This window comes from Pantherophis guttatus, chromosome 1 (genome assembly GCF_059756535.1).
Source record: "Pantherophis guttatus breed Tessera chromosome 1, ASM5975653v1, whole genome shotgun sequence".
Lineage (NCBI taxonomy): Eukaryota > Metazoa > Chordata > Lepidosauria > Squamata > Colubridae > Pantherophis > Pantherophis guttatus.
In genome coordinates this window covers 65,581,971-65,608,015 of record NC_142063.1, presented here as the reverse complement: position 1 = coordinate 65,608,015, position 26,045 = coordinate 65,581,971, and the positions used below count along the sequence as shown (strand labels likewise).

Here is a 26,045-nt window from a genome sequence, read left to right as displayed (position 1 = left end):
AGATACAGGCTGAATTGATGTTTGTTTGCCACATGAAATTACTTGAGGCATTCTAACTTTTAAGATAAGGAATAGACAACACTCTTTGAGAAATCAAAGATTTATATTTAATGTCTCTTTTTATAATTCTACAGAAAGAGAATATGCAGAACTACATTAGTTAGTTAAGGTTAATTATTTCCCACAATATACCTGCATTTCTTCAAAGCAACTAAGGTAGCATTAATGGGTCACTCTTCATTTTTATCCTAACATAATTAGGGTTAAAAGAGTGGGCTACAAAATAATGAGAACAAAAGTCATCCAGTGAAATCCATCATGAACCTGGGGGCCTCTCAGGTCCCAGACCTATACACCTATTTACTAACCTATTGGCTCTTTGCAGCAAACTCTCCCTATCTTGGGAAAGCTATAAGCTATGGATGCTTATAGCTTCACTCGAAATAGTCAGCCACACTTTTCCCTTGAGTAAGAAATTTGATTCTACTTTCAGGAAAAACAGTTCAGTTCAGGATTTGAAACTTCCGTTGTCTTGGAAATGAAGTTCCAGCCCATCCATATTTAAAGTGAAAGCAAAGTTAGAGGAAAATAACTTTGAAGTAATACATAAACCCAGGAGTTCCCAACCAGAGGTGGGTTTCAGCAGGTTCTGACCAGTTCTGGAGAACTGGTAGCGGAAATTTTGAGTAGTTCAGAGAACGGTAGTAAAAATTCTGACTGGCCCTGCCCCTATCTGTTCTCTGCCTCCCAAATCCCAGCTGATTGCGTGGGAACGGAGATTTTACAGTATCCTCCCCTGCCACGCCCACCAAGCCACATCCACAGAACCAGTAGTAAAAAATTTTGAAACCCGCCAGTCCCCAATCTCTGGGCCATAGTCTACTAACCTGCCCACTATTTGCACAAGTTGAGCTGCGCGCACATGCGTATTTTCCCCAGCTGGGCCAATTGCAAAGGTTGGGGACCACTGCATAAACCAATTATTTGAAAATGGCATCTCCCCCATATAAAGGAGAGGCTGGACAGAGATTGACAGAAACATAGAAAACCGACAGCAGAAAAAGGCCTAGTGGTCCATAAAGTCTGCCCCTTGAGGTTTTTTAAATTTTTATTGTTTTAATGTTTGTTGGATGATGGACATGTGTTTATCCCAAGCATGTTTAAACTCATTTATTGATGTTTGACTCACTATTGCCGCTGGAAGTTGGCTCCAAGCTTCCATTATTGTTTCTGTGAACTAATACTTTCTAAGATTACTTTTGAATTTCCCTCCTGTCAGTTTAAGTTTATGCCCCTGGTATTTTTGATTTTTGCAAAAAATTTAATTTTTGATCTACGCATTAAAAAGCAATCCAGTAAACCCCCTTTTCCCAAAACTTAAAAATACAAACTCTAGGGCTCAGAAAAAGAGAACTGAGGTAAGGAGCTGTAAGCTCTCCTTGGTGCAGTATGTATGCTAGATATACTAAAAGCAGTCCTTTGGATCCACATTTTTCCATAAAATTCAAAGCAATAATACATATTCTTTCAGTATACATTCACCTACAATCCAGGGCACATGAAAAGCAGAATTAGTAGGAAACAATGATGTATTTTTGGTGAAGACTTATGTCCAAGTACTCATTAGTTTATAACAGAGAAAGTTTATTTTTAAAACCAACATTTGCATTGTGAAATTCTACAAGAAGGAGTATTGGCTTAAAGTCACATTTAAATATCTAAGGTTGTATTTTAAATTCTATGTACAGCAAATCAATTTTTGTACAATGGTTTTACTTAAGAATAAACATTTTTAAAAGTTCTTTATAGAATCTGTATTTGTTTGAAAATGTGCTGTTTGTACATAGAGTCAGGACCTTTGTATTAGGATCTCATAGTCTTAGCAAATCTTACTTCAAAATGTCCTATACAGAATGCTGAATTGCTTTGTGTCCTTTATAAGAAATGCTGGAAAAAAAATAAAGATCAGCACAAGTTTCCAACAGTTCAAAAGGGAAAGGGAAGTTTTTTGTCTAAAACATGCTCTGAATTAGGCAACACTCATATCCTACACACATGGCAATGCCATTAAATATCTTTCTATTTCACAATCCACATAGTGGAAAATATCTCTTGTAGCTCAGATATCATATTTTAACAATCACTCCCAAAAAATGAAGCCTGGGGATATGATGCAGTGTAATGTGCTAATATAAGATGGCATATTAGACTGGTATCTGTGAGGTTAGGAAGCATTTTGATGAGAGATTAGATATAGAGAAAATGGTGTTTTATCATGCAGATACTGTAATATGGATGCTATCTGGTTATAGACCTATTGGCTGAAGTGTCTAATGAAAAAGGTCTGTACCCACAGCTGTTCTGTAAATTATTACTGCATTAACAAAAAAAATAACTCTGTTATTGCTGTGACTTCGAAAAACAAATCATTTTTATATCTGTGTTTAATGAGGTGGTATTTGGAAGCTTCCTGATCCAGTCTGTGTTCCCGGAATATAGATATATATGTGGTTATGCTATAACATTATAATAAAGTATCATTCGCTGTAATGTTGGGGAGAAGCAAAAAAGAGACTGTACCATAAAGACCAGATAATGCTTGAAAGATGGTTGATTATAGACCAACGATTAACAGTTTAATGAGGCAGAAATGTCACCTGGTGCCTTCTGTACAACCACATAATTATCACTGTTTTAACGAAACTCAGAATTTCTTCCAGTCTTGGAGCACATTCTTGCTTCTCTTTTCCATATAAAAAAATGCAACTAGGCATAAAGATCAGGTTGAAACTACAATCCATTTGGTTCCCACATAAATTCCCAATTAATTGGGAAGGTTTTTTTCCTGCTGTTCTTCTAATACCACTTGTTCGTCAACAAATATTTCAGCCCAGAAGGCTACATCAGATACCAGACTGGAGATACACATACACATACACACAGCAACACTGCTTAAGTGTGCTATCTTCTTGTCTGTAAAAAAGCAACAGTATTTCACAGAAGCTGGCATCATCAGTAATCTGTAACTTTGCTGTATCTATTAGACTACCAGCACTATAGTAATTAAAAGATATAGCATTAACACCACTTTAGGAGATCACTAGTCAGCTTTGGCGATACACTCCAAGGAAGAGGTAGGGCAGATTCTCTTCCCTAGTGGAACTTCATGGATATTATGATTTCCAAGATGCCAGCTATGCATGTTAAGAAAGCTGGCTACCTGAATGTCACAGACAGTCTCACTGAGTCACATTCTGTATATATTCAACCACAATTTAAGGGTCATGCTGGCTGGGGGAATTCTGAGAGTTAAAGTTGAATCTTAAGGTTGCTAAGTATTGAAAAACATTGGTCTAGCTAACCCTAACCTTCACAACTTTCAGAAAAAGTGCAAATATATATATATAGCTGGTATATTCTGTCCTCTCCTTTGTCTTAAGTGACTAAGAGTGATGTGTAATGGCAGGAATCTGACTGTCTGAAAATAGAACTAGAATTCTCTAGTAAGATAATGCATCTGTCATGATCACAGCATGGAAGCAGCATTTATTTAGCCAGATTCACATTAAAAACTATTCATTATCTTAACTTCTTCCAAATTCCACTCGTGACAGGTTGAAGAAAATTGGGAAACATCAGCAAAATTATTTAGGATTTTCCCTGAAAATTTTAAATCTATGATATTTGGACTTAAAAATGGTTATTGCAATGCTTCACTTTCTGTATGAACTTACAATGTTGGACAGTGTGTGGCTATGGAAGGGATGCATATATAATAATTGTCAACATACATATTAGACAAGTTGACTTTAAAGAATAACTGTGCAATTAAGATTTAATATTTTCATATATGCTTGCAGACAAACTGAAAATTTCAGGTGCCAATTCACCCCCAAAATTTGGGTTTATCCATGGATAGTACCCAGAGGTACTCTGGTAAGTTTTCCCCTCCAAATTTTTAAAGTACTAGTGTATATATCCCTATATAAGCCCATCTGCAAATAAGCAGGCCCTCAAATATTTATGTAAAATGTCATTTTAAAAAAGGGCCACCCATGGGTAAATCAATTGTGAAAATTAAAACAAATCAAAATTTCAAGTGTCAGTTTATCCATAGGTGGGACATTTTACATTGTATTTTAGTGTGTAGCAAAAATATTTCAGGCCCAGCTAGTGCTCCTTCAGCTTGCGCAATGGGGTTGTCTGATGACTTTCTCCTCCATACAATCAGATCAATTAAGAAAGCAAGGAGAAAGGAGAAAAAAACTTCATCCCTCCTTTCTATACTTCTATAGTAGAGGAAGCTTAGACAACCCCAACAATTGTGGCATGCAAGCAGCAGTCACCTTCAATGGGAGATGGTACCTTGAAAAATGGATTGATATCCAAGCAAAAAATTCAAGGGCCATATTATCAGCAGATGGGTCTATAGAGGTTATATACAGTATTGAAAGATACTGTTGGCTTGAGAAATGCAATCAGAAATAACATTCAAAATATTCAAGGGGGCGGTGTATACATCACTTTTCTTTCTCTCGTTCATTTTTCTGCCTTCCCTGTTTGTCTTTCCTTCTTAGCTCTGTTAAATAGCTTTAAAGTGGCTATTTAATGCCCAAATGAAGGTGATAACATGCAAGCTTCCTTCTCCATCACAATGGCACTTGCTGCAATTGACTTAATTCCTTTTCACATTTTCCTCAAAACGTAACTAAATGTGAAAAATGCCTCCAAATCTACAACAGATACTGCTACTGATGATCATTCAATGGCACAGATTCAAGTGCAGAATCCCAGGACGGGAGCAATTAGTGTATTACTAAGCCTAGGATATACTCCAAATGATTTACTTTCAAAGCTGAAGTTCACACCTACAGAGGAGTAACACATACTGTTTGTTGCAATTCTCTTTGATTCATGTCCCATTTGGACATACCTAAAGAGGTTAAGATGCCTGGTTTAAAGGAAGAAATGCACTGGTGAGCAGACTATCCTCCATGATCCCTTCTAGTCCAAGTCTATGGATATACAGCGGCATTCTTTAACTCGGGTGATCCTTTTTTTCTTGATTGGAGGTTGCATTTCTGGGCAGGACAGTGTAACCACCATGGTGGTGAATTTCTTTGGTTTGCAGAATGAACACGATTGGAAGGAGCCTTCTTCCCTATGGATATGCCTTGGGATATAGAATGAATTGCACTGACCATAACAGAATCTATTAATGATGGTTTGGCTTCTGCAGCCTTCCTCTTGGATCGTTTGCTTAAGCGGCTGTGTTTTGCACCAATCCCTTTTCAGATACTTTCGTTCCGTGACATGCAATGCCTCTTGGCTTGATTCCAGCACCTCTTCAGTAGATTTGGCCTTCTCCTTTCCCCGGGGTCTGGAGCCTGGTTGTGGGGGCGGCTGCTGGGTCTGTTCGGAATCATTGGGCTGGGCTTTGTCAGGAGAAGGGATGGTTCCTTGTGATCCACGGTTCCTCTTGCTGCCCTCTGCTGAGGGCAGGAGAAGACTGAACAAAAGGAGGACACCAACAGCAGAAACTGTGCGAGCCATTCTAAGAATACAAAAAGGAATATTATCAGGTTGTTTTCTACCAATCAAAAAGTACATCCAAAGCTGCAAAAAAGATTTTCTGCGCTAGAGAAATTCAGAACTGGACTGAAACTTAATCTATTTATACTATGCTTACTAACAACAATAGCATCAAGTTAATATACTGGACTTTATTATTTGACTCAAGTCAGTGGTACAAATTTTGAATGCTTACATGAATGGATTGTAGTAAATAAGTGTTACATTAAGCATTCCAAACAAGGTTACTTTATTCACCCAGGTCCTTTATTTACATTTTAAACATGTAAATAAAATCCGGCTAAGACCAAGGAAAGCAAACAGAAGTTCAAATATTTCATGAAAATATTTTAAATGAAGCTCAGTGCTTTCACACTAAGATCCTCCATGAGATTTTAAAATTTCTTTCATTTCTTTAAAGTTCTGCAAAGGAAATTTCGTTCCCACCTTTTTTCCCCACTGCATACAGTATCTAGATTCAGACTCAGTGGTGAAATTCAATTTTTTTTACTACCGATTCTGTGGGGGTGGCTTGGTGGGCGTGGTGTGGCTTGGTGGGCATGGCAGCCCACCAAGGCACACCACACCAGGGGAAGGATACTGCAAAATCTCCATTCCCACCCCACTCTGGGACCAGCCAGAGGTGGTATTTGCCAGTTCTCCAGACTACTCAAAATTTCCACTACCGGTTCTCCAGAACCCGTCAGAACCTGCTGGATTTCACCCCTGTTCAGACCTCATATATTGGATTTGCAGTAACATAATTATCACTCAACACACTTAATTGTTAGTCTCAATGACAGGATACATTGAATACAGCTCATCTGTCTGGAACCTGCACTGCATATCGGACATAAATACAATTGAGAGAGTCCAGAGATATTTTACGAGAAGAGTCGTCCATTCCTCTAACCGCAATACCTTGTGCCACCAGACTCCAAATTTTGGGCTTAGACAACTTAGAACTATGCCAACTTCAGTCTTACCTAAGCATAGTACATAAAATTATCTGCCACAATGTCCTTCCTGTCAATGACTACTTCAGCTTCAACCACAACAATACACGAGCAAATAATAGATACAAACTCAAGGTAAACCGTTCCAAACTCGATTGCAGAAAATATGACTTCAGCAACAGAGTGGTCAATGCCTGGAATGCACTACCTGACTCTGTAGTTTCTTCCCCAAACCCCCAAAACTTTAACCTTAAACTGTCTACCTAAGAGGTCTGTAAGGGGCGTGCATAAGTGCACCAGCGTGCCTACCGTCCCTGTCCTAATATTCCTTTTTACTTACTCTTTTCATGTATTCAAATTATGTTTATACTTTTACCTGTTATCTTATATATGCTTGACAAATAAACTTATGATTATGATCACGAGAAGGGATTTGCGGTTGAAGAAAATGGATTTCAAAAAAACGTAGAAACTCATTTTTTAGAAAAATGAGTTAAAGAAAAACAAAAGTAATACTAGGTACCTATTATACAGGGGGGCCCTAGAGAAATTGAGAGCCAGACTGCATGGACGATTAATATAGTTGATTTTTAAAAAATATTATTTTCCAATTCACAGTATGGAGTTGCGGACAAAATGGACAAACAGGATTAGGATGATGGCATGTTTTTGTTCTCACTGCAATAGATTGTGGCCCTTCTGGTGCTGGCTCAGATTAGGATTCTATGAAGAGCAAAACGATTTAACCTTTCCACATATACATTACTTAGATCTGTTGGGAATCTGAGAAAGGAAAAAAATATTTCAAAGAATAAAACATTACATATTATATTTAGTTTGGGTCCTACATCACACAACTCCAACAGGAACCAATGACCAATGTAGCATTAAATCAAGTAATGAAAGAATGCCACTATAGTTAACAGATTTCCATAATATTGGAACATCTTCCCCTAGGAAAATGCAGAAGGAAAACAAAAATGTGCTCACCAAGCCTACTTACTTGAAGATGAGTTGCCTTTGAATAAAACTCATTTAGACAAAACAAGTTCAGGTCATTAATTTAAGAGAAATATTGCTACAATAAAATAAAGTATAACTTCTAGTTAAATGCAATTTAGTTTCTGAACACAACATATTTAAGAATCTAAACCAAAGGGTAAAATTAATGTTTATTCTAGTACTGTCGCATTTTGCATTTCTTGGCCTCCAGTCAGGCTAGGCCATAATTTTCCTATTACTTTACATGTTTCTTTTAGGATGTAATTACTTAATTTTGTTTTAGAAATTTCAAAACTTTTGTTTTCTCAGATCAACATGGGCCAAAATAGTCTACATGTAGGCTTTGGCAACTACCGTACTCCTAAATTATAATTGGCAAGTAATGTTAAATCCTTATGGTGCTCTGTAGAAAACCCCCAATTTTTTTAAAAAGGGGGGGTTCAATTGGTAGCTTTTAACACTCCTAACCTGATTTATATGACATCAGACCCCAAGCCAGATGGCTTTTCTTTAGTTAAAAAAAACAGGTTGCATTTATTTATGTTAAACAAAGAAGCATAAACTCTGACAGATTCCAAAAGGACAGAGCGAGATATGACAAAAATAAGAGACAAGACTGAGATAAACAACAAACTGTATAAAGAGATTCTCTGTAGAAAAAGAAAGATCTAGGAAATAAAACCGAGGACACATATATGATTTAGCAGGAATTGACATAATCAATTAAACGAACCCTAAGATACCTGACAAGCCCCAAAATTCCCCGATGACTTTAATACCACATCCCCAGTTACCCAGAATTTGGCCAATTCTTAAGATCTAGAATAAGCATGAGACTTCAGATGAAGTAGTCAATGGAATTCTAGTTCCATTAAATTAACTTCTCCAGTAAGTTTTACGGGCTTTAGCAATAGTAGTTAGACTTATATACCGCTTCACAGTGCTTTACAGCCCCCTCTAAGTGGTTTACAGAGTCAGCATATTGCCCCCAACAATCTGGGTCCTCATTTACTAACGCACACCCACCCACCTTCTTTTTTGGACACATTTTGTGAAGTCCTGGCTCTCTGAAGAAGATTCTAACACTAGGTAAAGTGGTAGAGAAATAGAAGATGATGACAAGCACCAAGGTGGATAGACTAAGTGACAGCAGAGATAAGTACACTATTCGTAGATCCAAGAGACCAAATTTGGGACAGATCATCATAGAGAAAGTCTATCTATGTGGTTCAATAATGTCAATAATGACTTGGTGGTCAATAATGACTTGATGACATATAATCATCAATCAACATTAACTGTTGAAAGCTAGTTTGGGGTAGTGGTTCAGATAGTCGATTAAAGGCCAGAAAGTTGAGTTCTAGTCCTGCTTTAGCCACAAAGCCAGCTGGTTGATCTTAGCCAGTCACTTCTTCTGACTTTAATTAGAAGGAACTGGCAAGTTGCTTTGGAAAAATGCTGCCAAGAAAACTGCCTGGGAAATTAAAACTAACCTGAAGGCATAATTTTTCCTCCACTTCCAACAGATCTACAGCTGATTGGGCAACAACCTGACTTCACATCTGCTGCTAGCCTCATGTCTTCAGCAGCATCCCCACCCAGGGACCACCTCCCTATTCACCCCCACCTAGATTTAAACCAATATTTTTATTAGTTGTTATTAATCCTCCCTATTTGAATCAGTCTTTAATATGAATCTAATATTTATTTATTTATTTACATATTTTATTAAATTTCTATACCGCCCTTCTCCCGAAGGACTCAGGGCGGTGAACAGCCACAAGATAAAACACATAAATACAAAAATTTAAAATAAATTAAAAACGAATTAAATAATTTGGCTGAATTTAAAATATCCCATAATTTAAAAACAGATTAAAATTTACATTTAAAAAGGGGAGAAGATTTAGGCCAGGCCAGCTTGATGAAATAAAAAAGTCTTAAGCGCGCGACAGAAGGTGCGCAGATCCGGGATCCTCCCTATGTCCGGGGGGAGCTCATTCCAGATTGTAGGTACCCCCACAGAGAAGGCTCTCCCCCTAGGGGCCGCCAGTCGACATTGTTTGACCAACGGCACCCGTCAGCCAAACAATGGGAGCGTACTCTATGGGAGTGTACCGGCCGGTGGGAGGCTATTGGTGGTAGCAGGCGGTCCCGAAGATAACCAGGTCCTAAGTCAAGTAATATACACTATATACACATCTATATATACATTTCTCTTTAGCCAGGTTCTTCCTACGTAAACCAAGATTTCATGGTTTACGTAGGAAGAACCTGGCTAAAGAGAAATACACATAAAGCCTACGAAAAGAAAACAAATCTATATATACCCTATATATACTATAGGGACACAGTGGCTCAGTGGCTAAGATGCTGAGCTTGTTGATCATAAGGTCAGCAGTTCAGCAGTTTGAATCCCTAGTACCGCGTAACAGGGTGAGCTCCCGTTACTTGTCCCAGCTTCTGCCAACCTAGCAGTTCGAAAGGTCATAAAAAATGCAAGTAGAAAAATAGGGACCACCTTTGGTGGGAAGGTAACAGCGTTCCGGGCATCTGGCGTTTAGTCATGCCGGCCACATGACCATGGAAACATCTTTGGACAGCGCTGGCTCTTCGGCTTTGAAACGGAGGTGAACACTGCCCCCTAGAGTCGGGAACGACTAGCACATATGTGCAAGGGGAACCTTTACCTTTATCTTAATATACACTCAGTCTTGCAAACTGCGATAGATTTACATTGAGAATGGGAAAGGGAAGAGAAATATTGTATTTTGTATACAATCTCCAACATTGAACCAAAAAAGGAATCCTTCCAGTTTAGCTTTGCTTCTATTCTAGCCTGATGACCTGGATTGTTCACAGATAGGATACAATTGAGTTGTTCTCATCAGTGTATGTTACAAATTTGCCAAGAAATGCAGTGATACGATCATCTTTTATTTTGCTTGACATCAAAGTCAGAGAACACAATATCAGTGATTATCTATCTATCTATCTATCTATCTATCTATCTATCTATCTATCTGACATTTTAGAGAATATACATTAACAGGAAGAAGAAAAGAAAATACAAGAGTAGAATGCAAATGAGCAAACAGGGATTTAAAAGAAATAATTTTAGTCTATTATTAATCATGAATAACTGTATATTGAAAAGCCTAAAAATAATAAATTCAGCACAGTAAAAATTAAACACATCTCTAAAACAATTGTATATCCAAAGCTGCAAAAAATATTTTCTGTCCTACAGAAATTCAGAAACTGGACTGAAACTTAATCTACCGTGTTTCCCTGAAAATAAGACCCTGTCTTATATTTTTCTGAACCTGAAATAAGCGCTTGGCCTTATTGCCATGCACTCAAAAGCCCAATTGGGCTTATTATCAGGGGATGTCTTATTTTGGGGAAAACAAGAGTATTTATACTATGCTTACTAACAATAACAGCAGCATCAAATTAATATACTGGACTTTATTATTTGAGTCAAGTCAGTGACATAAATTTTGAATGCTTACATGAATGGACTGTGGCAAATAAGTGTTACATTAAGTGTTCCAAACAAGCTTACTTTTTTCACCCAGGTCCTTTATTTACATTAAAAAATGTAAATAAAATCCAGGTAAGAAAAAGGAAAGCAAATAGAAGTTCAAGTATTTCATGAAAATATTTTAAATGAAACTTGGTGCTTTCACACTAAGATCTTCCATGAAATTTTAAAATTTCTTTTATTTCTTTAAAGATCTGCAAAGGAAATTTCTTTCCCACCTTTTTTTCCACTACATACAGTATCTAGATTCAGACTCCATAAATTGGATTTGCGGTAACATAATTATCACTCAACACACTTAATTGCCAGTCTCAATGACAGGATCACGATAAGGGATTTGAGACTGAAGAGAATGGATTTCAAAAAAACTTAGAAACTCGATTTTCAGAAAAATTAGTTAAAGAAAAACAAAAGTAATACTAGCTACTTATTATACCTATTATAATAAATTCAGCAAAGTAAAAATTAAACACATCTCTAAAACAATGGCTAAACTAGCAACAGCATCCTGAGATACAAAGCAAACACAATAATAATGCCCTACTGGCATAGTCACAATTGCAAGTTTTTGGATTGCAGTATAGTACTAACCTTGTACGCCTGCAGTATTGCTCCTTCTTTTAATTTTTCTAATTAAATAGCCAGAGAGAAGGACCCAAACAAGTGGTTGTTAATGCCTTTACAGACAGAGTCAATATAAACTGAATTGCAAATCTCAATCACAGACCTGTCCTGCAGATGAGGAGAGGGCAGACTATATTGTCCTAAGAAAGAGTTTACAATACTTTTCTTAGCAGAAGACTGGATGTTTCTTTGAAGCTTTAAAAAAAATCTACTGAAAGAATAGCATTCTACCAACAGCAAAGTTTTTTTTAAAAAAATTCAAATTAAATTATAAACATGAACTTCAGAAGAGGAAACATCAACTTAGAGTTTCCTCTTCTGCTGTGGGACAATACTTTATAAAGGAATAGTTGTGGGGAGGATCTTGGGTTTTTAATTTTTTGGGGTTTTTTTGTAAGTCATTTTTGATTCCTGGCAACTGCCTGGGCAAATTCTTGAAGTTTTGTTGGCAAGGTTTTTCCAAAGTGGTTTGTTATTGCCTGCTTCCTAGTGCTCAGAGACAGTGCCAAGCCCAAGGTCATCCAGCTAAGCCGTGTGCCTGAGGTCGGACTAGAACTCATGATCTCACCACTACACCAAACTGGCTCTCAAGAATAAATATCAATGGATCGTATACAGACATTTTAATATAGCCTATTGAAACTCATTCAGTTGGTATACGTTTTGGAAACTAATTTATCTATCAAGAAAATTATTTAAATTTCACCTTTTCTGTGAGACCTCAAAGCAGATGTCCCTCTCCCCAAATTTCATTCCAGTAACAATCATACGAGATAGGTTAGGATGAAAGAGAGACTAACTAATCCAAAATCACCAGTGAACACTTTGATTAGATAGAAACCTGATTCCGGTCCCCTCAAACCTGGTCAAACATTTAAACTTGCTTTAAAAGATGGAAATAGACATAACAGAATGTAAATGATCAAATATATATTTCAGAACATCTAATTCTAGTCCACTATTACAGCATCTCCCAAAGATGGTAACCCAGCCTTTGTTTGATCATTTCTAGTGGTGAATGAGATCCATCACCACTCAATCTGATTGTTGAACCAATCTTACTGTCAGATAATTTTTCTGATGTCCGACTAACCTGTAATTTGAACTCAGATTCTTATGTCATAGTGTTGCCTTTTCCATGGTAAACACCTTCAAACATTCTTTTTTTTTTTCCCAAGCCCTTTATTATCTAGGTTAGTCTTCTTTGGACAAACCCTGGTCTTCACTGTCTAAACCAGTGTTTCTCAACCTTGGAAGCCTGAAGATGCTTCCTTGAAGCAGCACTGGCTGGGGGATTCTGGGAGTTGAAGTCCACCCATCTTCAAGCTTTTCCAAGGTTGAGAAACACTGGTCTAAACTATGGTGATCAGATGTAGAGTAACAATGACTTCTCTTGATCTAAACTATAGTAACTGCATTCACTTTTTCATTCAGCCTCATCCTGCTATTAATTTGTATTTAGCTTGTGATCCCTTTTTGCCTATATTGTTGCTTAACACCGTCGCCCTCCACCCTAAATTCTTCCCAGCCAAAAGGAAGACTTCACATTTCTCTGTTGAAATTCTTCTTGCTTAGTTTGATTCAATGTTCTAATGCATTAATATCCTCTTGAATCTTGACTTTGAACTAATTTGAAAGAGTTTTCCAGAGAAGCCTTGGATCTAAACCTAGGTATAAAAGGTCTCCATAGAGAAGGCTGTTAGTGCTTCTATTCTAACTTTTGACTAAAAGATGTTACACATCTCTCTTATCTTTGCCAAAGAAATCTTAATCAAAACACACTAATCATTTTGATCCATGTGGGATTCTATTGACTCTGTTATATTGGAGTGGATAAGGAACTTTTCACAGTATAGTACTGTATCTAGCAACGCTTGTTAAGAGTGATTTTTTAAAAAGGTGCTGACATGAGTTATCTAGGGTTACCCAACATTTGAAGGGGGCGGGTTTAAAAAGCCAGAAGATCAGATGATGACAGCATGGACTTAACTTTTCCTTCACTTCTCTTTGCTTAGCAATTTTAGTAAAATGAAGAGAGTAAGATGAAACAAGGCCAGCATCAAGAAAGGAAGGGGGGAGAAGAGATGTACTAAAATGTTAGTTTGAGTGGTTCTCTTTGGCCTTGTTGACAGCTGGACTGGAAAAATGTTGTGTATTGGATTTGCTTATAGTTAACATGGCATTTAACCTTCCTCCCTGTAGTTACTTTATGTATCCTAATCCAATAGCTTTTAAATTGGCTTTGTATCCAACTGTCCTTCCTCAAAGTCAGGGGTTTTTGAGGGCTTGTTCTCTTTAAAGGAGTAATTGTCCCTCTTCCTAACTTAAGACTTAAGTTTTAGTCTTTTGTTCATACTAGTATACTGGGACCACTTTATACCTTCTAAATGTGGTTTTGCTAATAGTGAGTTGAGATATGGAATGACAAATTTTATATTTGTTAAGTATTATTTTAGGCTCTGTATGGACTTTTTGCTGATACCTGGATGGGAGAACACATTACTTATCAGATTTGCCTATTTGTTTAATTGCAGGATGAATTAGCTTTATATCTGTTAACTATGAGGTGGTGAAAAGATGGTGAAATTGCTTATACTTGTGATGAGGGTGGGAATTCTCTTTCTTGGAGTAGAGGTTCTCTTTATTTATTTATTTTGCACCTCTTATTCTGGTTTTTTTTTTCTTTTTGTTTTATCTTTCACTGCTGTAATTAAAACTTTTAAGTAGCTAAATCTGGGCGGGATGCCATTGCTTTCTTTTAATCCATTTGCATAGCTTGTCCTAGAAACCTCCCTACAATATCAGAGGGAATAGCTTGCGGGAATAGCTTACTCCTTGTGTCCGCAAAAGCGATAGTTCCTGCCTGAAATGTTTCTCCCTCCGACCTTTCTGTGGAAGAGCTACTGCGCCTCGGCCGTTGAAATCTACCCAATTCCCACCAGATCTGCATAAACGACAGCTTATCGTTGGCTAACCGGCGTCAAAAGCAGACGCTTCTCGCTCACCGTGGGAACTCTTGCCTAGTGAAGTTAAGGGGTTGTCAGGGCTGCAAATGGCCCGTGGCAGGAAAAGTTTTACGCAACTATCCACGACGGCTGCTCCCTGAGAGTTATGATCGGAAATCAGGCTTTCGGCTTGCAAAACACCGCAAGGGGCCCAATCTGGAGATCTTTTGCTCAAATCTCCCACTTCTGCTCCACCAGCCACCCCCACCGCCGCCTTCCAGACAACTTTACTCCCAATCCCCGCCATCGCGACTCGGCCGCAATTGCTACCCGAGTGTAAACAATGTCAGGTAATTTACATAATTAAGGTGCCGCTTTATTAATTCAAGTGCCAGCGCGGCAGACATGAACCTCCTTTGAGACGCGGAAGACGCCACATTTAAAACCAATCGCAGGATTTACTCGGGGCAGAGTTTACCCGGGCGTTGCGTCGTCCTCGTAACCCGGCAGGCAGAAAGGGCGAGACGCGCGGGCTCGGAAGCCAAACTTGACGGGGCTGGAGGGGGGGGAGGGGGGAAGGATGCTGGCTGCTGCCTCTGTCCCTGAGCGAAGGACCCCAAACTTTAGGAGATCGAGGCGATCGTCCAGGTCTCTGGAACGCCTGCAACGCACTGAGTAGCTGAGCTTGACTAGCCCTTGGCCAACAATCGCAGAAGCGCATTGTCTACCTTGAGTAACCCCGGTGGTTCTACCCTGGGATAAATTCCCCACCCCCTTCTGCAAGGCTTTTCTCCCGAGTAGTTCACGTGCAGGGGCCTCCGTTTGAAAGCTCCCCATCTAGCACTCAAGAAAACAAGAACCTCCTCTTTTACACTCGGGTAAACTCCCGACTACCACTAGTATCAAAGCCCCGATTTACTCCCCCCCCACACACACACCGGCTTTCCCGCGCCAGCAATAATGCTAAAAAGTCCTACCGCCACCCTCACTATGAAAATAAAGCCCGCTGAACTCTGGGTTTCCTCCTGCCCAAGAAGGCGGCTCGATTCCCTCCGCGTTTGTTTTCCCCCAAACAACGCTCGGCACCGCGTCTCGAGCAGCGCCACGGAGCTCGGCTGCCTGAAGCCTTGCCTTTCCCGCTCTGCGACGTGGAGCGTCGCCCCCTCTCCCTCGGCGAAGGCTAAGCCCGCTATGCCTCACCTGCGACGGCGACCGAAGCTTCGCCGCTGCTCTTCCCGCGTAAGGCGCTCGGGCTCCTGCCTCGGATTTGGGAACGCGGCGCGCTAGCTGCCATTTAAATGCCTGCCAGCTGAGAGCGGCCCTCCGTGTCATTGGCTGAGGCCTCCCAATCCTCCCCCTAACCGCTTCCAGCCGCCGCCGCCGCCGCCAGGATTCGCGCTCCCCCCCCCCTCAAAAAAAAACCCTCACGCCTAGCAATTCCCTACTATTCGCAGGCTGTGGTGCAGGGCGAGAACCTTTTCCCCGCATACGGAGACAACACATGCAGGTCCTACACAGGAGGTGGAAGAGGAACGCAGGTGAAAACCCCGTTTCTCTTCCATCCTAGCCCTGATTTTGTGAAGGATTGTGAGGATTGCTCATGAGCTGGCTCTGCAGTTTCCAGTTCGAGCCTCTTACAAAATTGTGGATGGACATGTGGCCAGGAGCAGTTCACTGTTGTTGTTGTTGTTGTTGTTGTTGTTTTTAATACTGCTCCAGCCTTGTTTCCAGTGCTTAATTCTTATTGTGTAAGGTTGTGGAAAGAATGTATGTATCCACATCCTCACTACAAGGAGCACTGTAAGAGTGCATTGTGAGTTACCAAAAGCAAGATTTCCAACCCCAGGCTTCTAGTTATGAATTCTAATCTTGGAATAATTATCAAAACAAGATCCTTGCTGGTATCCCACCCTGTAAAATTCCTGAACCAGAAGCCTTGGTAGGTTTTTAAAGTTGCATAGTGGAGTTGTTTTTTTTTAAGTGCCTTTGAGTCTGTGGGACTTAACTGGACAAGTCCCTGTAATTTTCTTGGCAAGAATTCAGAAGTAATTTGCCAGTGCCTCCTTCCTGGGGCTGAGAAAGAGTGACTGGCCCAAGGTCACCCAGTTGGCTTTGGCCTAAAGTGGGTTTCCTGGTTTCTAGATTGATACCTTAACCACTAACCAAAGCTGGCTCTCATGGAACCAATCTATTTTAGATTTTATTTAGAAATTAATTCATAGTATTTTTAAATTAATAATTGGAAATTGGAAATTATTTTCTAATAAAATAATTTATTTAGAAATTTAGGTATTTAGAAATTAATTCATAGTTCCAGATACCCCATCAGCCATTACAGTTCTAGTGGCAATTAATTTATAGATCTAGTAACATGCAGCCTAGATTTGAGGTAGGCATATGGTAGATCAGGATGTATTAATAGCTTGGTAGGAGATCTAGCAATTTTAGATGTCCCATTATACTTGTGAAAGTAAGATGCAAAGAGGTGGGCGGAGAAAATCTGAACTAAACATTGTCTATAGAAGTGTAGTGCCCATATCATGAGAAGACACCACCTTAACCTTGTGGGCAAGAGAGTTGTGGGTACAGGAGCTTCTGGTGAAGACATTCTAAAGGTAAGGATGATTTAGAAGAGCTCGTTATAAAAAGAAAAATTAAATGTGAAACTTTTACTGGGCTCGGGATAGGTGGTGTGCTGGAGAAATAAAGAAGTTAATCCTACAGAGGGATTGCATGATTTTGACCCTATTCTATTACCGAGTTAAAATGCTTAATCTCCCCATTTTTGAGTAGGCAGAAAAGTATATCGTTCTCCCTGATCCTGTTTTCTCTTCTGCCTCAGCTGTGTCTGTGCTGATGCATAGATGTGCTGATATCCTGGTTTTGCATATTGCAAAATGTGATAGGCCAGTGATGACTAACCTTTTTTGGCACTAAGTGCCCAAAGCGCAAGCGTGCGCACAGCCCCATAATATGATGCATGTGTGACCCCACACCCTCCCTTGAGCATGTGTGCGCAACCCCATGTGCACCCTGCCCCATGCATGCACGCATGCCCCCCATGTGTGCTCCCGTGCAGGTCCGCATGACCCCATGTGTGCCCACCCCGCACGCATTCATGCGCATCTCCTGCATGCACCTAGTGCATTCGCAGCAGAGACCCGAAGGGAGCAGCAGCTGGCCGAAGGGAGGTGTGCGCCCATGTGCAGCAGAGCTGAGCTGGGGCAACGGCTCGTGTGCCCACAGAGAGGGCTCTGCGTGCTACCTGTGGCACGCATGCCAAAGGTTCACCATCACAATGATAGACTAGGCCATAAATATTTGAATCATATGGGATAGAAGTTTATGTGACATATAGATTGACCAAGTGATGGGTTGAGTGAGTCTCCTGTTACCAGCAATGAAAAAACATCTCCCAACTATGGAGGAAAGTGAGATGGGTCTGCAGGATTCTGTCCATAAGTTTAGTCTCATTTGCCTTTCTTCCTCCAATTCTCCATTCAGTCATAACCTAATCTGAATACAGTTTCTTTGTTAAAGGAAATCAGAATCCCAAACAAAATTGGGTTGCAAGCATCACCCTTACTTAGCATTCCTCTCTGTTTATAATGGTGACAAATGCCACCCTGCAGATTCTTCCATGCTGCTTGGGGGATAATGGGGGCTTTATTGTTTCAGTCTTGCACTAAATCAGAAAGGACTTTAGAATTAAGTATTTATTGTACCGCTGGCTGCATCATGATATGGTTTTGATAAGTCCCTGACATGGTATTGCTGTAATCGGCTCTTTAGTGCAGCAGTGTCCAGTTGGTGGCAGATAATGCCAACCAAGGATTGGAAGAGTGTGAAATGGTAAATTAGTGCTGATCTCATTAACTGCTGGCTATCTGACCTTACTTCCAATATAATGGGTAGATTTTACATTCTTGTTGGATGCTACCATCTTAAGATGAAAGCTACTTTAACAATAATACCAGTAAGGATATTCCTTCCTTGTCTTCCATGTCTTCCTCAGACATGGCTCAGGAATAAGATGAAGGCGGTCTTGTAAGGACACAAGGGAGAAGAAAGACGTGACAGGGCTAGTTTGTGCTTAGGGCCATGGAAGTCCACAAGGGGTGGTAAAAAAAGTGGTAAAAATGTGGTAAAAATTTGAACAATAAAATCGAGCTCTGCCTGTTTTGCATGACGCACAACAGAAAAAGGCAGAGCTTTGATTGATTGACTTTTATTAATTAATTTATTGGATTTCTATAGCTGTCCATTTCAGCCAACGACTCTGGGTGGCTCACAGTCCAGAAACCTATACTACAATTAAAACCCTAAAAACATTTTAAAATAATAAGAACAGTAAAAACCATTAAAACAATGTTGAAGTGTCTGATTCCATTACATGCAAAGCAAGACATCAGGCCTCTTAACAATATAGCCAGGAGGACAGGAGGTGGGGCCCTTGGCGCATGCAGCACCCCAGGCTTGGGAGCAATGTTTGCACCATTGAAACTAGCATCTTGACTTGTTTGACCACATCCTCAAACACCCCTAATGAAGGGCAAAAGGGGAAAGATCCTTAGACAATTCATGAAAGTTAAGGTTATGTCTATGACAACAATCAGAAAAATTAAAGTAGTAATAACATTGAGTTGTGGAAGTTAGCACCCGAGAAAAGGTGATATACACATTTTGAAATATGGATTGAAGGATGGTTTCAATCTAAGAATATCAGGAACCGCAAGAAAAAGCCATCAATTATTCATGGACAAATTAAAGGCAGTTTTGTCCTGTAAGGCAATGTTCAAAAATCAGAAACTTCCTAGGAGTGTGGTGTGAGTAGGTGTTGGGCAAGAAGAACAAATATGCTTGTTAAGGTGAAGGAAAATATAAGAATGGGAAGACAATAGAAAAGAGGGATGAATGCTCTCAATGAAAGCAATAGAGAATCCTTGGAAGATTGGCAGATGAATATGAGAACAGGTTGAGGTGGCAGATACAAAAACATATATACAGATAGTCCTTAACTTACAACAGTTCATTTAATGACTGAAGTTAAAACAGCAATGAAAAAAGGGACTTATGACCGTTTTTCACACTTAACAACCCTTGCAGCATCCCCATGTTCATGTGATCAAAACTGAGTTGATTGGCAACTGACTCATATTTATGAAAGTTGCAGTGTCTGGGATCATGTGATAATCTTTTGTGACCTTCTGACCAGAAAGTCAATGGGGAAGCCAGATTCCACTTAACTTAACAACTGCAGTTATTCACTTAACAGCTGTGTCAAGAAAGGTCATAAACTGGGGCAAACTTCCCTTAACAAATGTCTCACTTAGCAACAGAAATTTCGGGCTCAATTGTGGTCATAAGTCGAGGACTACCTGTATATACCGGTGTGTGTGTGTGTGTGTATGTTTACATATATTTACTTTGCCAGAGATTTAGAGGGCCAAGCAATGTCAATAAAATTTTGTTGTATCCTCAACTAACAATATATTCTGGGAATTTTCCATTTCTGTAGAACAATCAGGCATCAACAATGCAAATCTCATTGTTTTTTTTATTCTTTGTTGCTACAATATTTGCTATAATTATGGTTGTCCAAGCAATCCCGATGTTGTCCTAATACATCACATATTTTTTTTAGTTCCAGCTGGTCTTCCTCAAAGTAGTCCTACTCATTGCCACACCTTCTGTATAGTTAGTAACGGAGCCAATACATTGCTGATTCTAAGTAACTATGGTAAGCAATCAAATGCTAATGTGACAGTATACTTTGTGGAATTGGCTTAATTTTGAAGATTAGCAAAATTGGTATGTATTGAAAATATTCACTGACTCCAACCCATCTGGAAAGCAAAGGGTTGGCACAGACTGGTCTACAATTTTTATCACCTACTTTTGTGTACCTGCAAAGATTCTCCTGTTTAGCCTAGCTGCATCTTTTCCTTTCTTTGTAATTTCTTCTATCTCTATTAATTGATCTAAATACTAAGGCTTTTCATTTGTTACAAAGCCTAACAAACATACCATAGTTTGCAATAAACCATCATGAACTAAGGATATAACCATCTGATTTGTAGAGGCTGAGTTGTAAAGTTTTATTGGATCTCATTTTTCATAAAGAGAAGGAATTCTTTTCAAATCTGCAGATGACAAAAGATTGGGTAGTAATGCCAAGGCTAAAATGAAATTCAAAGGATTTAAGAAATTGGTTGGAAATGAGAAAACAAGATTTTCTTTGCTCACTACACCATAGAGTAGAAGACCCATACCCCCAGTTGTCAATATGTTTTGGGTAATACTTATCCTGTCTATCATACCAATATTACTGTACACCAAATTACTAAATGACTTCTGTCAGTGGCTTCATACATATGTTAAAAAGCATGGAGAAGGTTCTGGCTCTTGTGGAACCCCAGAAAGCAGGGACCTGGGATCACATCTTCTTCTCCATTACCCCTGACTGAATCCGCCAACTCAGAAAGGAGCAGAACCACTGCAATTCCCAGCCCTCAACTCATTATCAAAAGCTACTAAGATATCTAACAGAATCAGGAGAAGGCTTCCTTTTGATAGATACCTTGATGAAGAAACTGAATAGACATCTATTGACTATGTTTTACTTCGAATTTCTGGACTGAAGAAATGGTTCCAGGTCATACTGCAGAATTTAGATTGGGGATAAACTTAGCTCTGGTCTTCTTCCCACATCATATTTCATGAAGAAGATATTTTATAAAGGATTAAATCATCATGTTGTTTAATATAGCACAGAAATTAGAACAGCAGGGTAGCCATAGCTGGCTTGTAGAAAATCTTAGTGTTAATTCAAGGTGGTTTTGAAATGTGTAAACCAGTTTTTAATACCTGGAACTCTTTAATGTGGCTGAATGACAAGAAAGCAAGACCAGTTTATTCACTGGCTTTGGTACTGCTGAAAAATGTAATTAGAACAGTGAATAATATTAATTCTAAAGCATTGGTATGCAACTTCACAGTTTTATAAAAATCATATATACTGTAATTGTCATTCGCTGATCTGGAATGGATGAATCAATATCCCTCATTACTTCCTACTCTGGTACTGGGGCTCTTTGAGAAATTTTGAGAGTTACAGCAATACTCAATAAATGAATCTTAACATATTAGAAAGAACACAATTCTGATCTTGGCTGATTGATATTCAGCCTACTTTTGGTGTTCGTTGCTGATAAAATCATCTATGATAAGAATTTGATCTGCAAGTACTTCTAAAGTTAATGCTGTAGAGAAATACAAATTACATAATAAACAGAAATATCTTTCAGTAGTATTCATTACAATATATTTTTTTGTCTTTAAGAAACTGCCAAGAATGTTCATCTTTCTGGGAAATTTTACCACAAGTCCACGGCCAGTTTTGTTTCTTTTCATGTTTTTCTGTTTAAAAAAAAATCTGTCATGTTCGGCTTCACTTTAGCTGAAGGCAACTGTAAGATATTTTTATTCAATGTCCCTACTATAATATTTTAAAATTTAATTAGTTCTTGTATTTTCCTCCTCAACCACATCCACATCAAGAATGAATCCTTCCCTTTTTGCAAGATTGACCTGCTTAAAGCCAAGATTTTTTTTAAAAAAATTCTTCACAAACAACTGAATTGTTGGTTAGCTTAATTTTTTTTCAACAAGCTGATGTAATTGCAACATCAATAGGATAATGTGCACGTATAAAATAGAGTATTCTACTACAAATAAGTAGTATTTTATTTTAAAAGCTGTTAAAATTCTACTTTCGTTTTAAAAATCCTGTATATATTATATATAGGTTGGAGATCTGTGTGTATAATAGTGTGCTCTCTCTTTCCCTCTCTCCCTCTTTCTCTCTCCCTCTTCCTCTCCCTCTCCCTCCCTCTGTATATATCAGTGGTGGGTTGCTCCTGGTTCGGTCTGGTTTTTGCGAACCGGTAGTAACAGTGGTGGGAGGCTCCGCCCAGACGTCATCATGAACAATCTGCGCATGTGCGCGTTCCCATTGCGAACCGGTAGCAGAGGTAAGTAGAACCCACCTCTGGTGTGTATGTGTGTATTTATGTATGTATGAGATTGTTTTCATAAAATCATAAAGTTGGAAGGAACCTTGGAGATCTTCTAGTTCTGCCCATTGCAGGAATCCTCAGACCATCCCAGAGAAATCTTTGTTTGAAAATCTCCAGTGATAGAAACACCATTACTCCAGGAAACTTGCTGTTCAATTACTTAATTGCTTTCACAGTCAGGATATTCCTCCTTAATTCAGGTTTAAATCTCTCTCTAAAGCTTACACCCATTGCTTTCTGTCTTACGTTTGAGCACTAAAGGTAGTCCTCGACTTGCAACAGTTCATTTACTGGCCATTCAATGTTACAAAGGCACTGAAAAAGGTGACCTATGACCATTTTTCACACTTATGTCCGTTGCAGCATCCCCGTGGCCATGTGAACAAAATTCAGACATTTGGCAATTGGCTCATAGTTATGACAGTTCCAGTGTCCCAGGATCATGTGATCTCCTTTTGCGACTTTCTTACAAGCAAAGTCAATGGAGAAGGCAGATTCACTTAAAAACCACAACACTAATTTAACAACTGCAATGATTCACATAACAACTGTGACAAGAAAGGTTGTAAAATGGGGCAAATTCACTTAACAAATGTTTCACTTAGCAACGGAAATATTAGGCTCAATTGTGGTCATAAACTGAGAACTACCTGCATAAGGATTAAATCCATACTCTTTTCCTTGTGACAGCCCTTCAAATATTTAAAGATAGCTAACATGCTCCTTAGACTTCTCTTCTTTAGACTAAACATGCCTAGTTCTTTTAACCATTTTTCATAGAACTTGCAGCAATAATTTCTTGCCCAGTGAAGAGGACTAAGGATCTTGAAAGCTTGCACATTTTTGTGAACTCTTGAGTTAGGTTATTATATTAATGTGTATTTTGAAATTTGCCTTCTAACTGGCATAGCCTGTTTGGTGAAGTGGTTAAGGTGCTGGCCTAGAAACCAGGAGACTGTGAATTCTAGTCCTGCCCTAGGCCTGAAAGCTGGCTGGGTGACTTTGAGCCAGTCATTCTCTCTCAGCCCAATCCATGGGAAAGTAGGAGGAGAAAGAGGTATTGTGTATGATTGAGCCTTGTATTAGTTATAAAGTAATAAAGGTGGGATATAATTCTAATAAATAAAACAAAATATTTTCTGCAAAGTCAGACAAAGTAAACAGACATTTATAAACAATTTAGAAATCTCTGTAGTGATGTTAAATATGCCATGCTTCAATCCTTTTGGATCTTCTCCAACACCAAAGTTAAAAAGTGATTTGGGAAGAAAGAAAGAAAGAATTAAACATGTTGCAACAAAGCTTCCCATGCTTAGACACTACTTTACAGTTGCCATTTATTCCTCTCCCTGTCTTGTCACTACCATTCAATATTATCTGTCTCAGAGAATCAGGCTTTGGAGCTATTTTCTATAACGTTGACAAAATAACGGGATAGCCATGAAGCCAAAATTATTTACAGTGACCTAAAGCAAACTGAACTTCTTTATGAAGCACTGACACAATTTTGGAAAAACATAGTCAATCCACAAGCAGTCAGTTAAAAACCATAAAGTAATAAAAGTAGAATACCAAGCGTAGGGAGAGAAAGGAAGAGGATGGTTCTTTGGTTAAACAATTAAGAAGTCAATGCTACCAAAAGGAAATTGCTTCAAAACAGAAAATTCTAACCATCAAAGCGCTCCCATTTATTTCTACTAATTTTGGAAGGGGTGAATACTAAACTGAATAGAATATGATCTAGTGTTTTTATTACATTCTATGACATCAGAGATGGTAAGGTAGCTTCCAGGCATGGCTTGTGGTGTAGACTGCCTGGGTATTTTTAGTACCACCAACCTTAACCAGGAGTTCCATCAAGCATCACTACTTGAGATTCATCATCTTCGTTTGTTTCATATTTATTTCTTTATTGGTAAATTTGGTGTGCTGCTGTTATTGATAGCGTTGTTGAAGTGGTCTTGCAACTCGTTTGATTTACTGTTCTCATACCAACTTTGTCTCATTTCAGGCCACGATTTACTAAAAATAATGTAACCCTGTTGCTTTGGATACCAAAAACATCATCAGCCAGTCACAAAATTAGTCAACATGGAGAGAATCGGGATAATTCATCATTATGTCAGACCCTATATTGTTACCCAAAGTGCTGTTCACTCCTGTGGAAAGGATGTTTCTATAGTTTTTCTCTGCCAATTAAAATTGCATCTGTTTGGTATCTGTGAAATCCTAGCATAGCAGATATTTGCCTCTTTTGCCTTCTCTCCCAGAACTTAAAGCCCAGTAATGAATTGACCTCCTTCATTTGAAAAACAGAATAAAAGTATGTGCTGTCTCTGCTGAGAGGAAATAGGGGAAGGGTGTCTCCTGAGCATCAGTGGTTCAGGAGCTACTTTGTAGAAACCAGGACTATTACAATATTATGGGGTGGTTATTTTGCTGGTTTTAAATACTTAATAATGGTAGTATATGTACTTTATGAAGGAAGCTGAATACCAAATAAGCAAACCTGGCAACCATTTTCTTCTTCTGTAGAGATTATGGTATTTTTTTCAATACACATGATAACTTTATGTCCTTTAACTGGATATATGTGTGTGCGCATATTAAATAGGGATTTACAATGGAGAGAAATAGATACAATTGCAGACAGTGTCTTTCTGAAAAGACATAATAATGAACAGGATATCTCTTTTTTTCTCTGAAACAAGATAAATGTTTCAGGGATCTAAAATGTGTACCATATAGTTTTGAGAGAGAGAAATCTGCAAAATCAGTAACAATATCATGTATATCATAATCAGATCATGTACAGGTAGTCCTCAACTTATGACCACAATAAAGTCCAACATTTGTGTCGCTAAGTGAGATATTTGTTAAGTAAGTTTTGCCTCATTTTATAACTTTTCTTGCCATAGTTGTTAAGTGAATCACTGCAGTTGTTAAGTTAGTAGCATAGTTGTTAAGTGAATCTGGCTTCCCCATTGGTTTTGCTTGTCAGAAGGTTGCAAAAACATGATTGCATGACCTTGGGACACTCTATCTGTAATAAACATGAGCCTGTTGCCAAGGATCTGATTTTTGGTCACGTGACCATGGGGATGCTGAAGCGGTCATAAGTGTGAAAAATGGTCATAGGTCACTTTTTTCAGTGGCGTAACTTCAAATGGTCACTAAACAAACTGCTGTAAGTCGAGGACTACCTGCATATCATTCTGGCTGACTACTTAGATATCCTTAAATCTGTCTTATGACAAAGATATTCCTTCTCTTTGTTTGGAGAACAGAAACATTCTGTTTGAATAGGGTAGAAAGGAAATAT

The 26,045-nt window shown here is 38.8% G+C and overlaps 1 protein-coding gene across 1 annotated transcript; it reads right to left on the bottom strand.

Moving 5' to 3' along the window:
- Positions 1-1,627: 1,627 nt before the first annotated feature.
- Positions 1,628-15,971, bottom strand: GREM1 (gremlin 1, DAN family BMP antagonist). Its single transcript, XM_034417913.3, has 2 exons — positions 15,846-15,971; positions 1,628-5,554 (listed from the first exon to the last, which is right to left on the bottom strand). The coding sequence occupies exon 2, from the start codon at positions 5,551-5,553 to the stop codon at positions 5,005-5,007; it is 549 nt and encodes a 182-aa protein (XP_034273804.2). The 5' UTR covers position 5,554; positions 15,846-15,971; the 3' UTR covers positions 1,628-5,004.
- Between the last annotated feature and the right edge of the window lie 10,074 nt (positions 15,972-26,045).